Genomic DNA, 14,337 nt, shown 5'->3' with positions numbered 1-14,337 from the left:
TTAGGAAAAGCAAGTTATTACTCACCTGAGTTGCTGAAGCTGCTGTATTACCTCTGCCCAGGTGTGTGTGTGCGTCTGTGCAAGGGGGTAGGTGCAGACCAAACTCCCACCTCACAGATCCACCCTGTAACACACACACACACACACACACACACACACACACACACACACACACACACACACTTCTCCACGCCCACAGCCATATTTCAGTAGAGTCTCATAAAGTTTGTACTCTGATGCCAATAAAGAGTATATCTGCCAACCTTTGGAGTCACAGCATGAATGAGCGGTACAATACTGGCTCTGCTGGCGGGGAACACATTCTCCAATATAGTTTCATAGCACCGAGTAGCAGTCTATAACCTTGACTGACATTGACAGGGAATTATCAACTACTGTTAGAGGGTTGCTTGTGAAATCTGATTTTCTATGAAGAGAATTGTGAAAGAAAGATGATTAAGATCTCCACTAAAATCTGGTCTTCGTCTAAATGAACACAAAAACAGGTGTGTTCAGACATACTTTTATTTATTTATGCCAAAAGCACAGCAACAGGTGGCTACACAACAAAGGCCTCATGCTTAAAATGAACACAGCATTTATACTTGTACAGCGGTTGCCTTTAAAACACTCAGACTTGAGATTGGTGAAAGATTGTTCATTTGTTCTCTCGCTATGATTTGACTTATAGGCTACTATTAATGTAGTCTTGCACATATACATAATGTCAATTTAAAATTTAACTCCTCCCAAACTCAGATCCCAAACATTGTCTCTCTTTTTCAGAAATGTATGGCCACTCGAAGCATGGTGGCATCAGAGAAAGCAATTTCATAAACAGACAAGAAAGAGAAAAGAAAGACTTCATAGATTTGTGGCACTAGTACACAAGTGTGTATGGGGAAACTATAATCATAGTCTGCTGGAGAGTATTAATCCTGGTGGAGCCAGTGACGTAGCGGTGGAGCGGATGTGTGGAGAAGAAGGCAGTGAGACAGCTGACGCAGGAGCTCCCTCCACTATAATAGATGGTAAAACACCGCGGTGGAGGAGCTCGTGCAGATATCTGAAAACCGTTCCTGTGCTCAGTCAGAGAGCTGTGGCAGTGGAGATTGTCTTATATAAGGCTCATCACATTTACATGTAGAGATACACATGCACTTGTGATATATACGCAATCATACAGGATATGCACACACATATAGCCTATATACACACCCAACCATTCAAACGTAGACCTAAATTAAGGACTGTATCTGTAAACTATCTGTATTTATATATAGTATATACTTATATATGTATACAGTATATATGCATATGTGTTATAATCCAAATGTGACAAACATTATCCAGGAAGATTGACAAAATAAACAACAAATTGACAGATTCTAAAACCTAAAGGCGATAGATAGAAGTACAAAACAAAGAACAGCAGACCACACAACATTAACACTTCTTCTTCTTCTTCTTCTTCTTCTTCTTCTAGGGCTTCAGAGACAATCTTGTGTTCAAGGTGCTACCGGCTAAGACAAAGAACTGGAGTGAGAGACTGTCACAGGAAGGCACAGGGACGGACGAGAGCACTGAGGGACGGGCACGGTCACAACGGAGCACAACGAGTTAAGTGTTTGTCTTCAGGGCACAACATTTATGTACATATTACACCTCTAAACGTATACCTCCCACTCTTAACCTGTCATATTATAATAATCATCCATTCCTTCACTGTTGTAGTGGCTTAGTTAATATCAAATAAAACTGATTTCAGAAGGCAGCTCGGTCCGGTGGAGTTGCCTCAGTTCTCTGCTGGAGTCTCTTTGGCAGCCACCGCAGCTGAAAGAGGTCAAGGACGAGCGATTTAGTTGAATGCAAAACATTAAACTTGCCCACATTTCCTCCTAAATATTTCAGTCCTTCTCTCTCTCCTTTACTCAGTCATTCACTCACATGTGATTGTGGATTGCTGACATTTTTCTAAAGGATACTATGAGCTTTGTTTCTCACCATCTACCAGTAAGTACATTTACTTAAATAAAAGTTGTTGACTTGGAGTGAAATATATTTTTTTACTGTATTATTGCAAATTTTCCATGAGCAAAGGATCTGAATACTTATCTTTCTCTACTATTCTCTTCTATTGAAACAGTTTGTTACATAAGCTCCTTCCTTCACGTAACACTTGGTATGCAGACAATAGCTCAGACATCAGGGAATATGCAAGAAAGAAGATCAAACCCAGGGATAAAATAACAGGAAAAACATGTTGTGAAAATGATCATGTATTTGATTGTTTCTTTCGTTTAAAAGAATGGCAACTGTGAAATCACAGATGTTGGAGCATCCTGAAGTGCAACCACGGGGAGGGATTTTAAAACAGTCCATGCTTGAAACTACAATAAAACGGTATAAGAACCTAAGTTTGACTAAAATGTAAAGTCTTTGTCGGTTGATTTCTATACTTTCTCGAGAGAAGGTATGAAATCAAACTCATGATATGCCTTGGAGAAAGGTCAACAGTCATTTTAAAGGGGATATACTGTATCATGACAAACTCACTTTTTCAGTGCTTGTGCACATACATTTGTGTATCTGGAGTGCCAAACAACCCACAAACTGTGAAATAAGACAACCCAGTCAGTTTTTTGTGGGCTACCTAGATCAGAAAACATGGGATTCAACAAGCCAATCAGATTTGACTCCCCTTCCTATGTCACATGCAGGCTCATTAGAATATATCGTCCACAGCTTGAGAACTACCTTTACAAAGGTGCACCATATTTTTCTCACAAGCCAATCAGAGCAGACTGGGCCTTTTCAGGAGGGGGTCTTAAAGAGACAGGCACTAAAACTGAGCTTTTCAGCATTTACAGTACAGGTATATTCAGACAGACAGTATGAGAAAAATAAAGTGTTTTTTTAACATTAAAGCATGTAAACATGTTCTAGTAGAAACCCAAAATACAAGTATGAAGCTGAAAATGAGCATGATATGTCTCCTTTAAAGTTTATATAACTTGTATGTTCTCTCTCACACACAGATACAGTACAGTTCAACATGTGCGAACACATGGACACAGAGCGAATGCACCCCCCCCCCCCGCACCCCCCTCCCCGCCACCCCCACTCTCCCCTCATCCTCCTCCTCCTCCCCTGTGCTATGGACACTCCCAAAGGGAAACTCAATTATGGATGTGTGTCATGGGGTGAGCCAGAGGTGAGAGTAGCTGACAGAGAGTTAAAATGTGCTTCTCACCCTTGGAGACAATCAGGTTCTCTTCCTGCGCCTCCTCGTCTCCGGGGGCCCTGAGGAGAGGATCCACAGGTTGTCATGGTAACCAAATCATGTAAAATGTCGTTACGAAAGCAAATCTTTCTTTTGTTTTTTTTTCAATATGAGAGGCACACTGACATACCTGGGCTTCTGGTTGATACTGCAGCGGCATCGTCGACCTACAAATATAAGAACTCATCAGCTGTGTCGACCAGAGGTCTGTTTAGTTAGATGAAAATGATTCATTCATTTATTATTAATCATGTTTTATTTGATTGTAACACTTGATTACATTGAGTTCATGTACACATAATAAAATCATACACACACACACACACACACACACACAGAGGTTAACTTACTAAGGATGAGAAGAATGCCCATTGTGAACAGCACCACGGCCAAGGCCAATCCCCCAATCCTCAGGCTCTCATAGTCTACAGAGGAAGTTGATGACAGAATGAGAGACACAGGAGAAGGAGAAAGACATTTAATCAATGTGTCATTCATTGCAAAAAGTTATTTTTTTTATGTGTAAACAGGTGCTTACAGAAAACACAGATTTCTCTAAACTTACCATAAACAAATGGGTTTACAACTTTTTTCTCGCCATCTGTAAAATGTGATAGAAACCACATTTAGAACCAAGGTGTTAAGATTTTATCAGTGTTGCTCAAAACACAATTAAAGACACAGTGAGATGTAAAATACTTTTTTCTAAATTGCATCACTGTGTTAATTATTCATTTATCTCATGTTACATGCAAAATATCAGCCCGTTCCCAGGGCATCAAATACAGTCACTTTGTCTTGGCCGTCGGCATTAGATACTGACGCTTAAGGCACTCTTTGGAGTCGGTACAAAATGCACCAGGCTTTCCATTAACTACAATGCACGTCAATATTAAACGCTCAGGGAAAGTCTTCCGGAAGTGTGTTGACGTTGTTTTAAGAGCAAAAAGAGACACACCAGGCGGGCTGGAGGGGAGGTGGATGGGTCCAACAAACACAAAGCTTTCATCCAGGAGACTTCTGTTCGTCACGTTATAATCAGCTGTTCGTTTCTTGTCCCATGTTCACAACGTTCAGTGTCATTTTCACTTAAACGTAGTAGTTTTAAGCCCATATGTTGTTTTTTCCTGAACCTAACTATAGTGTTTTTACTGCTTGAACATAAGCGTTTTTATTTAATTCACAACATTAAGCACGTGTTTACTGCGACCGAAAAGAGTGACGGTCTGACAAAGCGTCAGTATATGATAAGTTGGGATGAGAACGCATTGAAAATATGTGTAAAAAAAATATTTTTGTTTGTATTTTATAATAAAATCCCTCTCTTTCCTCTTCATGTAATTATCAACTTCAAATCCCACTATGTTTTTTGATATGACCACCCGGGGTATGATGATGTTTAGTAGCCTCATTTAGCCACTTGTTAGCAACTGTCTTTTTTAAGACACATAAAGGTTTCAAAATTCACGAGTGAGGATATTTACTGACATATTTTATAAATAAATTGTTAAAATCTCTTAAGCTTGTGTTAACCACAGACCTTATTTCAGGAATCTAACTAAAAAACCCTTGACTTCCAGAAAAGGGAACTGGAAGTGCAGAAATGCAAACTCATTTCTGGGTTTTAGGACTCATTCCTGCACCGCTCTATTATTCATATTTAGTTATGTATTCATACAGATTCCTTATAACCTCTCATTCCTCCCAAACAATCACTCTCATCTCTTCAGCATTGATTTTACACACACTCTGGTCTGGTCATTCTCGCTCTTAATCCATATATCTGCCACTGTTCGCTGTGGTGGAGCAATCCATAAGTGTCGGATTTGATCTGGAAACCAATAGACCCACCTATGTGGCCGCTAGGACTGAGTGTGACCCTATTAGAGATTACATCAAGTGTACTCACCCTGCGCACTGGGGTCGGCTACAGCTGAGAGGCAGCGAAGAGGGGAAGTGGTTTTGAGTCAGAGGGTGAAAGGATAAAGGAGATAGTGGAAACAGGAAATTAGGAACGGTAGGAGACCATGAGTGAAAAATACTTCAACACTATCTCTCTCTATCTATGTTTCACCTAACACAAGCTCTAAGTGTTATAAAAAAAGCAGCTCACAGCACTGCACTACATCATCTATTTGTGTGTGTGTGAGAGCATGTGTCTTACATTTAATCATACACTATAAACAGACCTCACACACACACAGTCAGTGACACAGCCAGTCTGTGAAACCCAAACACAAAGCCTTAAAGCAGTAATTGATGTTTTGCTACAAGCCCACACCCAGCAAGTGCCTTTTCATGTAACATCACTCCCTGCCCCGACACTGCCTCCCTATGGACAATTGAAGTGTGCATGCATGTGTGTTTGTATGCATGGATGTGTGTGTGTTTAGTGAGTAGGGGGGGACTTACCAGCCACACACACCAGGAGTGAAGAGAGGAAGAGCAAAATAGTTTCCATGACAACTGTTGACATGGAGTTAAAAAAAAAGAGGGAGGGGAGAGAGAATGAAAGAAAGACAAAAACAAATACAGTGAGAGAGATTTAGTAAACTACACTACTCCAGCACATATTGAACATCCCCATACAGTTTATATACACAACACTAGCGCACACACAGTACAGTAAATGGTGTGTAAAAGGGGAGTCGCATCACACAGCGCCGGCTATAACCAAACCCCTGGAGTTTAACTGATGTAAAAGGCCTAAGGATATAGTTTTTATCTTGCATAACGATCCATGTTCAGAGCATGTTCTCTTTTCCTGGCAGAGATGACTCTTTCCTCCCTGTGGACATCACACAACCTTGGCCTATTTTCACATAGGCTATTCAATGCCGACTGTGTTTCCTACAAAATGTGTTCATGTTCCACTATTTTGCATAGTCAAATGCATTTTGGAAGAACCGTTATGTCGCCCAGATACGTTCTTATAGCCATTCTGGAGCATGGCTCCAGGGGTATCTCAGCCACTTCTGCATAGATTGCCATGAAGCTTTGTACAGATGCATGGTGCCTAAAGGATAAATCCTAAAGACTTTGGTGATCCTCTGATATTTTGGGTTTTTGGTGACATGTCTTAACAACTATTGGATGGTTACCATGAAATTCGGTACAGGTTCTTAGATGATGGACCCTAATTATTTTGGTGAACAGCATCATCAGGTCAATTTTTTTATTTGTCAAATACTTTGGTTTTTGACTAAATACCTGCAAAACTAATGAATACAGTTTTGTTCTGTCAAGTCAAAGCACTGGGTCTGAACAGAAGAAACATAGTGTAGATAGAACAAGTAAAGCTAGTCCTCACATTTAAAAAAAAACTCCCTCAAAGACAGGTTTGAAAAGTCAGGTAATCTACTGCTTTCTCATTCTGAATTTACAATCGGACAAATGCAGACTTGGTGGCAACAGCAAGTCAAAAATCAATATTAGTGGTCTAATTCCCCTCCAAATTCTTCAGAGGATGTGTGAGTGTCTGGTGATGTAGCCTATTTATTATACAGTACATCAACCTTTACATCTCCCTGCTCTCTTTGACAGCCGGCTTTTCACTCCGCCTTCTAGTGGGGCCGTTTGACGCATTATCCATACGTGGACGGACAACAAATCTTACAAATTAGTTCTGATTGAGTAGACCCCGCCCCTAACAGGGAGTATTGAGAGTAATGGTTCAATATAGGCGAACACAGGCAGGTACAAGATTTGACAGCAAAACATTTGATGAAGCATGTCAAAGCTCCATAGTGAAATAATAGAAAGTGACAAGTCAACGTGCAGTACAACATGTATTCTCCATACACACACCATGGATCATAGACTGTATATAAAGATGGACGACATGACAGTGGGTGGGACCATCGACACCTCCAGCCTCCCGATCACTACTGCACAGACTCCGGCTCCAAATTACGTCAAAATCTCAAGATGGCAGCTCCTTTAACCAGGATATTTTGGCTTCACTTTTGTGAGACGAAGTGGAGACATGTCATCCATCTTTATATACAGTCTATGATCTGTATCAAGCCTTCAAGAGTCCAACAGTTATATTTAACTCAGGCTTTACCACTCTTGTTTGAAAGTGCCGTCTGGCTGTCTACCTGTCTGCCTACATGGCTTTATGCCTTCCACCCATTTGGCTGTTTGTCTCTTCACAACTGTATCCGTGGCAGATGACCTACATACCATAGTGCACTTAAATGAGCAGAGCTCATTATAGTCATTAGCAGAGGTACCGGCTGCAGCATTCCTGCCCAGTTGCTGTTTGTGTGTTGGTGCTTCATATGTTTGATTTGTGAGATCTGAGCAGCACACTGGTAACAAGGACATTAATGAAATAATGTGACACAAGATGACAGCAGAGGAACCAAAGGCCTAAGGCATCCATTAGACTACTGACATCAATCAACCCTATGTGACCTCTGACGGACTAGTTTTATAATTTAATATGTTCATGTTTGTTTTGATATTTTTGAGTGGAAGTGCAATGATTTTTCCTTTTTTGTTGTTTTTTTAAGCTGACATTTTGACACAAGCTTTACTAAGAAGCTCTCTTGTTTCTAGGATTGCAGTACTCTTCTCCATATATGTATATATACTAAATTACTTAAGTCCTTTAACATTTATGAATAGTAGAGACAAAAGAGAATTTCTTCCTCCAGTGAGGATTCTCATTTCAGATGTAACTACACAGTCAAGACTGAAACCTTTGAAGTTTTTCTCAAGGTCTTTTTAATGCCACAGTGTAGCCTACGTGTTATTCTACAGTCCAGTTAAAACCAAACCCAGATATGGATCATCAGATATGACAATATAGTCTTTGATGGCATGTCTATCACACCTGCACATCTTAAAAGAGACATCAGAGGTAATGATTGCTGGCCCCAAACTGAACATCACTTCAGGCACATTAATAAACACTGATACAGCTCAAATGAGGTGGGAAAATTGTTCACGCTAAGGCAGGTGTGCCCGGCAGTGTATTGCTGCCAACACAACAGAAAAAATGTTGCTCTCGTAATAACGACGTTATAAAAATGCATATTTTATCAAGTTATTATCACATTTTCTCATTATAACAAATTACTATTTTTTATTTACATATCATTTTATCTTGTTATGTCACACAACCAACATTAACGGTCAAGGTTGCCTGTAGATGTGAGCATGAATGTCTGCTGTGTCAGTCCTGTGATAGACTGGAGACCTGTCCTGAAGTGGAAAACATTTTAACACAGTAGTTAGAGCAAACACACGATAAGCAGGTCATCTATGTTTATTCTATCAAACAGTATGCTTGATTGAATAAACATAACATGACTTGTTTTTGCTCACAATACACAAGAATCAGTACTGCTTGAGAATTCTGCAAGCCACACATTTTCACTGACTGACTGATTCCCTCATTTTCCAATCATCACATCAGCTCAAGTGGTGGATATCTGAGAGGATATGGGATAAATGGGAAAGGTAGATGGACAGATGAAAATGCAGTCTAACTTGAAAGATGTGGCCCGCAGGGATAAGCTCTCCATTAGCTAAATATCTCATAATGGTTTTTTTTCAATGAGCAACAACAAATGTTCCACCAAAAGTAAAAAAGCTTTACACTAATAACGGGAAAACTTCAGGCAGCTATTAGCCATTTGCAAAATGTTCCGAAATAACATCCTCCAACCCCCCTGACTATTTATTTAGCAAGAGAAAATATGGATTAATGTATGTTCAGCCGGATGCTCTCTTGTGCTGGCAGTGTAAAGATAGGTCTTTCAATGTGAGGCTAATGGAAAGGCAGAATACCTGATGCCCTATTACACCTGTTAATGGCAGAGATGTGACAGTGAGTGTTAAGTGGCTCCACTGATTCTGGAGGAACTAAAGATAGTCTGGGGTTAAAGGCCAAGCAATCAGTCAGACTCAAAACACTGGGTGTCCATTCACACCACAACACCTGTACAGCCTTTTTTAAGGACAAAACTCAATTTGAACACTTAATTTTACAGGTTCACAAATTTCCTGGTAATTAGGTGATAATTAGCAAGTAACCTATTTGAAATTTCTTTGGTATTACTGCCAAATTACCCCAATATTTACCTAAAAAATACCCAAAATTACTTTATTACAAACATGATTTCATAATTATATGCTAAAATAGCATATAATCATTAAAATAGGGAGAAGCGGCTGTGTGCTGCTCTTCATCGGAGGTAAAAAAAACAAAACTAATAGAAGACACTTCTGATCAGGCAAAAATCTCACCATTGTGTGACTTATTGTCTACACAAATGTAACCTGGTAGCTATAATGTAATGATTCAGGGAGGTTATTTGATAATTATCATCTATTTACCAGCAGACATGGAAATAAACCATATCAATTAACTTTATATTATTTTCCTGGAAATGTATTAAATATATTACCAGCTATTTCTTACTGCTTATTGGGAAATATCGGAATATAATTATTAAATAATATTTATAATAGATATAAAATAATAATAATAAAAGTCCAGAGTCAAGTCCCAAGTCAAGACAGTCAAACAAAGTAATTTTTGATACATTTTTAGGTCAATTTTGGGGTAATTTGCCAGTAATTCAAAAGAAATTTCAAATAGGTTACTTGCTAATTATCTCCTAATTACCATGAAATTTGCAGACCTGTAAAATGAAGTGTTACCGAAACAAGTTCTGCATTGATTATTGACAGTGCTTATTGCAGCTTTCAGGCACAAACAGTATTTTCAACCCCTAACATAAACTGATGAGATCACAGTAAACAATATATCTTTTGTTAGGGTGCAATATGAACCTCTTTTTAGTGGGTTAGTGGGTCAGTGTCACATGTTTGTCCCCTTGAGAATCCTTTATGGCGTTTGGCAGCATGGCACTGCCAAATGTAATGTATCAAGCAGCTATTCAACGCCAGCCTTTCTCTCCCCAGGTATCATAACCTGCAGCTGCCTCTCCAGATTTCCTTAACCCCACCTTATCTGCACTATTGTTTAGCAATATCAGGTTCCAGAGTCTCCCCTTTGTCTGTGAGGACAGGACAAGAAAGGGGCAGGCAGGTTGACTGTATCTGTTTGGGGAGGACAAGGAAATAGGCTGTTTTCTGTAATGTGGGGACAAGGAAAGGGCAGCGAGAACGGGAGACGAGCAGCAGACAGGGACAGACATTGTTTAGCGGGCGAGTGCAGGCGAAGGGCACGCAGAGGAGACACCGTCTGAGGAGAGAGGGCGGTCTGTTGTATGATAGTGGCATTTCCAGTATGAAACACACGGAGCATTAAAAAGAAAGGTCAGGAAATGAGCTGAGGCAAATGTGAAGAGGGAGAGCGAGAAACAGGAGCGTGATCAAAAAGACAACATAACCATAATGGGAGCAGTGAGACCATAAAGGCTGCTGAGTGCTCAACAGTCACTGAGAAGTGGAAAAATATTGATCTAACCTTTGACATCATTTGGCATATGTGTGAGTCTCAGACAACTTTAGTACAATAAATATCTAAAATTACAATTTGACTGATGAATTATGGAAAAAGTGGACATGGTCATGAAAGAAAAAAATTCAAAAGCCTGCCTACAGTTTCCATTATGAATGTTTTTTCACATGAGACCACACCCCACCAAACACTCTGATTGTGTCCTTGCTGTGCTCAGGATCCTGTGCACAATGACACAGAGATTAAATGGTATTTGAAATGATATTGTCATCCTTTAATTTCCCTGGCTTGCTTCATGTTTCACTGTTTGGTTGCTGTAACTCTGGGAGGGGCAACTTCATTTGAAATAATGCCTTTTTCTAAATCTGCGTGCGTCTCTGAGAGAATATATACCAGTTTGGTTGGATGTTTGTCTTTAAAGGAACAGTGTGTAGCAATTAGGGGGATCTATTGGCAGAAATGGAATATAATATTAATAAGTATGTTTTCTTTAGTGTATAATCACGTGTAAATAAGAATCGTTGTGTTTTAGTTACTTTAGAATGAGCCATTTATATCTACATACGGAGCGAGTCCTCTTCACGGAGCCGGTCGCCATGTTTCTACAGTAGCCCAGGACGGACAAACATAACACTGGCTTCGTCCGAAATTGCATACTATACTACATACTCAATATGTTTACTATCGTTCAACATACTTTTGTGTGAATAAACAGTAATATGTATCTTTTCGGACGCACTGAGCAGTAATTTACGTCGTCACTTCCTGAGAACCTCATCGCCGGTTGGAGAAGTGTAACCATGGCAACCCGTGCCAACCTCATGTGACCAAAACGACGGTTTGTGAGAATCAAATTCTGAATTAATTTAAAATATATATTACGCCTAGCAAAGTGAAAGTGTTATTAAAGTGTTATTGATGTTACAGAGCTGTCCGTCAACGTCCGTTGGATATTCTGCCTCGGTAGTGTCCAGGATAGCATACTGTAATGTTTCACCGGAAATGGTATGCAATTTGCATACTATTGGTTTCATACTAAGGATTCGGACATACTAAAATATCTCACATACTGTTTTAGCGTATTTAATAGCACATTAGTATGGAATTTCAGACGCAACCACTGGCTCTAGATAGGGCCATTTGCGTTTTCATGTTGGCCACCGTAGTTCTCCTATACGCTTCGCACACAGAAGAAGTTTCAGTTGGTTGCAATCTGCAACCTCACAGCTAGATGTCGCTAGATCCTACACACTGCACCTTTTAAGCTGAAGTGGGTAGAAACGGAGCAAATATGATTAAAAAATATATTTTTATAAAACAGTCACTATATCCTGACAGTAGTGCATGAGACAGGTAATCTGAAAAAAAATCATGTGCCTCTGCGTCCTCCAGTCCTCCTATAATGGCATCTGCAAGATTTCCCAGACCGGACAAACTAGATAGATAGATTTTTGTAAAGCCTGAAAACAGAGCCATGAGGAGGCGCAGAAGTCTAGTTATCTCTCAGAACACTTGACTTACAATATGCTGAAAGATTATCATGGAATCTTTATCCCATGATGCCAAAACCTTTCTGCCTACTGGAGCTTTAATTGGAAGGTTTTAAAATGTGAGGTTGATTGGCATCATTGCACCAACTCTCCCCATTTCACTCTACCCCCTTTTGTGGGTATGCAGGACATCCGTTTGGTGACCTTTGACCTTTAAGGCTTCTAAGTATTTAAACAAATGAAATAAAAAAAGTCCCAGTATCAATGCAAAAAACATTTACCATTGTTCAACATGACTATACAAATGTAGGGCAGCTAAATAGGTCACCCCACAGGTCTCCATAGCCTCTGTGGGGAAAAAAACAACAACTTGGTCCCCTACTATATCTGCCATCATAATGATGTTTATCACCATGACAACAATGTGCGTTGTCCCAGTGTGACAGTGAGTGTTCAGGGTTAAGTGGCTCCAGTGATTCTGGAGGAACCAAAGATAGTCTGGGGTTAAAGGCCACGCAATCAGTCAGACTCAAAACACTGGGTGTCCATTCACACCATAACACCTGTACAGCCTTTTTTAAGGACAAAACCCAATTTGAAATAAAGGTAACACTTCATTTTACAGGTTCACAAATGTCATGGTAATTAGGTGATAATTAGCAAGTAACCTATTTGAAATTTATTTGGTATTACTGCCAAATTACCTTACCATATTACATATTACCATATCGAAAATGACTTTATTATAAACATGATTTAATAATTATATGTATAGGGCAGCTAAATAGGTCACCCCACAGGTCTCCATATAACATTTGTGGGGAAAAAAACAACAACTTGGGTCCCCCTATATCTGCCATCATGATGATGTTGCATCACCATGACAACAATGTGCGTTGTTCCATAGTGTCCAGTTTATCTCCATGGTAACTGTCTCCAGCTGGAAATGTTCTGGCGCCGACTGAGAAACGAGTTAATATGACAAAGATAACCGGAGTTAAAGAGGAGCAGTGTGGGGTGTGGCGAGCAGCTTTAACGTCACAATTAGTCGGTTTCTAGGATGAATATCCACACATCCATTTCTGATTAAATCCATCAGCTTTAGGGGAAAAGTGGTCGTGAATTCGGCTGCCTTTTGTTACCTGCGTAAGTTGCGCTCCGACAACAAAGAGCAACCTCAATAACGCGCTGGAAACCTCTCCAGTATCATGTAGACGCCCAGACTACATGATACTATGTCACACTCACAATAAACCTGTATATCAACATCCGATCTGCGCATCCATCCACTGAGCTTGAGCGTCTCTCAACCTGTGGATCATCTGATGGAGATGGAGCAGGAAACCCAGCCATCACATTTTCCCTTTCAGTCAGTGTTTATAGCCTAATTATAACAACAGCAGTGACATCACGCACGACATCTGATATTTGGATTTACTGTCACAGGGATTAACGATAACAGTCTGAGAAAAGTGAATTGGAGACTGCTCGGATGTGCATTTTTGCAAATAACAGGCAAACATATTGTTTTTTGCCGCGCAACCAGTGGAGGTTTTAGTGATCACATCAGTGTAGCAGACACACCCTTAATGCTATATAGCACTGATAAACAACAAGCAGCCTTATAAATGGCCTCTATGCAAGTTAACGAGCCTAAATATTGCAAACATAAATTAATTTCACTGAAAAATGTGGGTGAAATCCACAATGGCACGATTCGATTATAAAAGGACTGTGCGCTCAAATTCAGCCAATAAAAAAATTAATTATGATCAAATGTGGGTTCATTTCAAACCCATCTTTCATTGCTATATACCTCCTCCTCCTGACTCTCTTTTTGTCCCCCCCCCAAAAAATAACAATAGCATAATCTAAGACAACAAATATGCGCGCTTATCAACTTACCACTTGTTTCTCCAGCGGACCAACAAACTGATATCCACCCTCAAAAAATCAATCAGCTTGTCTCACAAGGCTTTCTCCAAATACTCGCATCTGTCAATATGTGCACACTGCTCACATCTATTTGTCCTGGGGAAAAAAATATAGACGTGATGGATAACAGTGTGACTCCTGGAGTGACTGCTTATTCAGTGCGTTGATCTGCCTCTAAGTCTCTCTCT

General features: G+C 39.9%; 1 protein-coding gene across 2 annotated transcripts; it reads right to left on the bottom strand.

Moving 5' to 3' along the window:
• Window positions 1-509: 509 nt before the first annotated feature.
• Window positions 510-14,337, bottom strand: fxyd6 (FXYD domain containing ion transport regulator 6). Of its 2 annotated transcripts, none has more exons than XM_074642074.1 (8): window positions 14,120-14,337; window positions 5,696-5,749; window positions 5,193-5,216; window positions 3,849-3,884; window positions 3,634-3,708; window positions 3,414-3,450; window positions 3,254-3,303; window positions 510-1,833 (listed from the first exon to the last, which is right to left on the bottom strand). In XM_074642074.1, exons 2-8 carry the CDS (start codon window positions 5,742-5,744, stop codon window positions 1,796-1,798), a joined length of 309 nt encoding a protein of 102 aa, XP_074498175.1. In that variant the 5' UTR covers window positions 5,745-5,749; window positions 14,120-14,337; the 3' UTR covers window positions 510-1,795. The 2 variants fall into 2 exon arrangements, with proteins under 2 accessions (XP_074498175.1, XP_074498174.1); XM_074642073.1 differs by lacking the exon at window positions 14,120-14,337 and adding an exon at window positions 13,463-13,511.

Source organism: Sebastes fasciatus, chromosome 7, assembly GCF_043250625.1.
Source record: "Sebastes fasciatus isolate fSebFas1 chromosome 7, fSebFas1.pri, whole genome shotgun sequence".
NCBI lineage: Eukaryota > Metazoa > Chordata > Actinopteri > Perciformes > Sebastidae > Sebastes > Sebastes fasciatus.
The sequence above is the reverse complement of the archived record's forward strand: the minus strand, read 5'-3'. Positions and strand labels throughout refer to the sequence as shown.

Coding starts and splice junctions, on each gene's coding strand:
- fxyd6 (XM_074642073.1), bottom strand. CDS start 13,496: ATGCGCAGATCGGATGTTGATATACAGGTTTATT. Junction 3,709..3,848: donor TGTAAACCCATTTGTTTATG/GTAAGTTTAGAG, acceptor CTTCCTCTGTAG/ACTATGAGAGCCTGAGGATT. Junction 3,451..3,633: donor GGGCATTCTTCTCATCCTTA/GTAAGTTAACCT, acceptor TTATATTTGTAG/GTCGACGATGCCGCTGCAGT.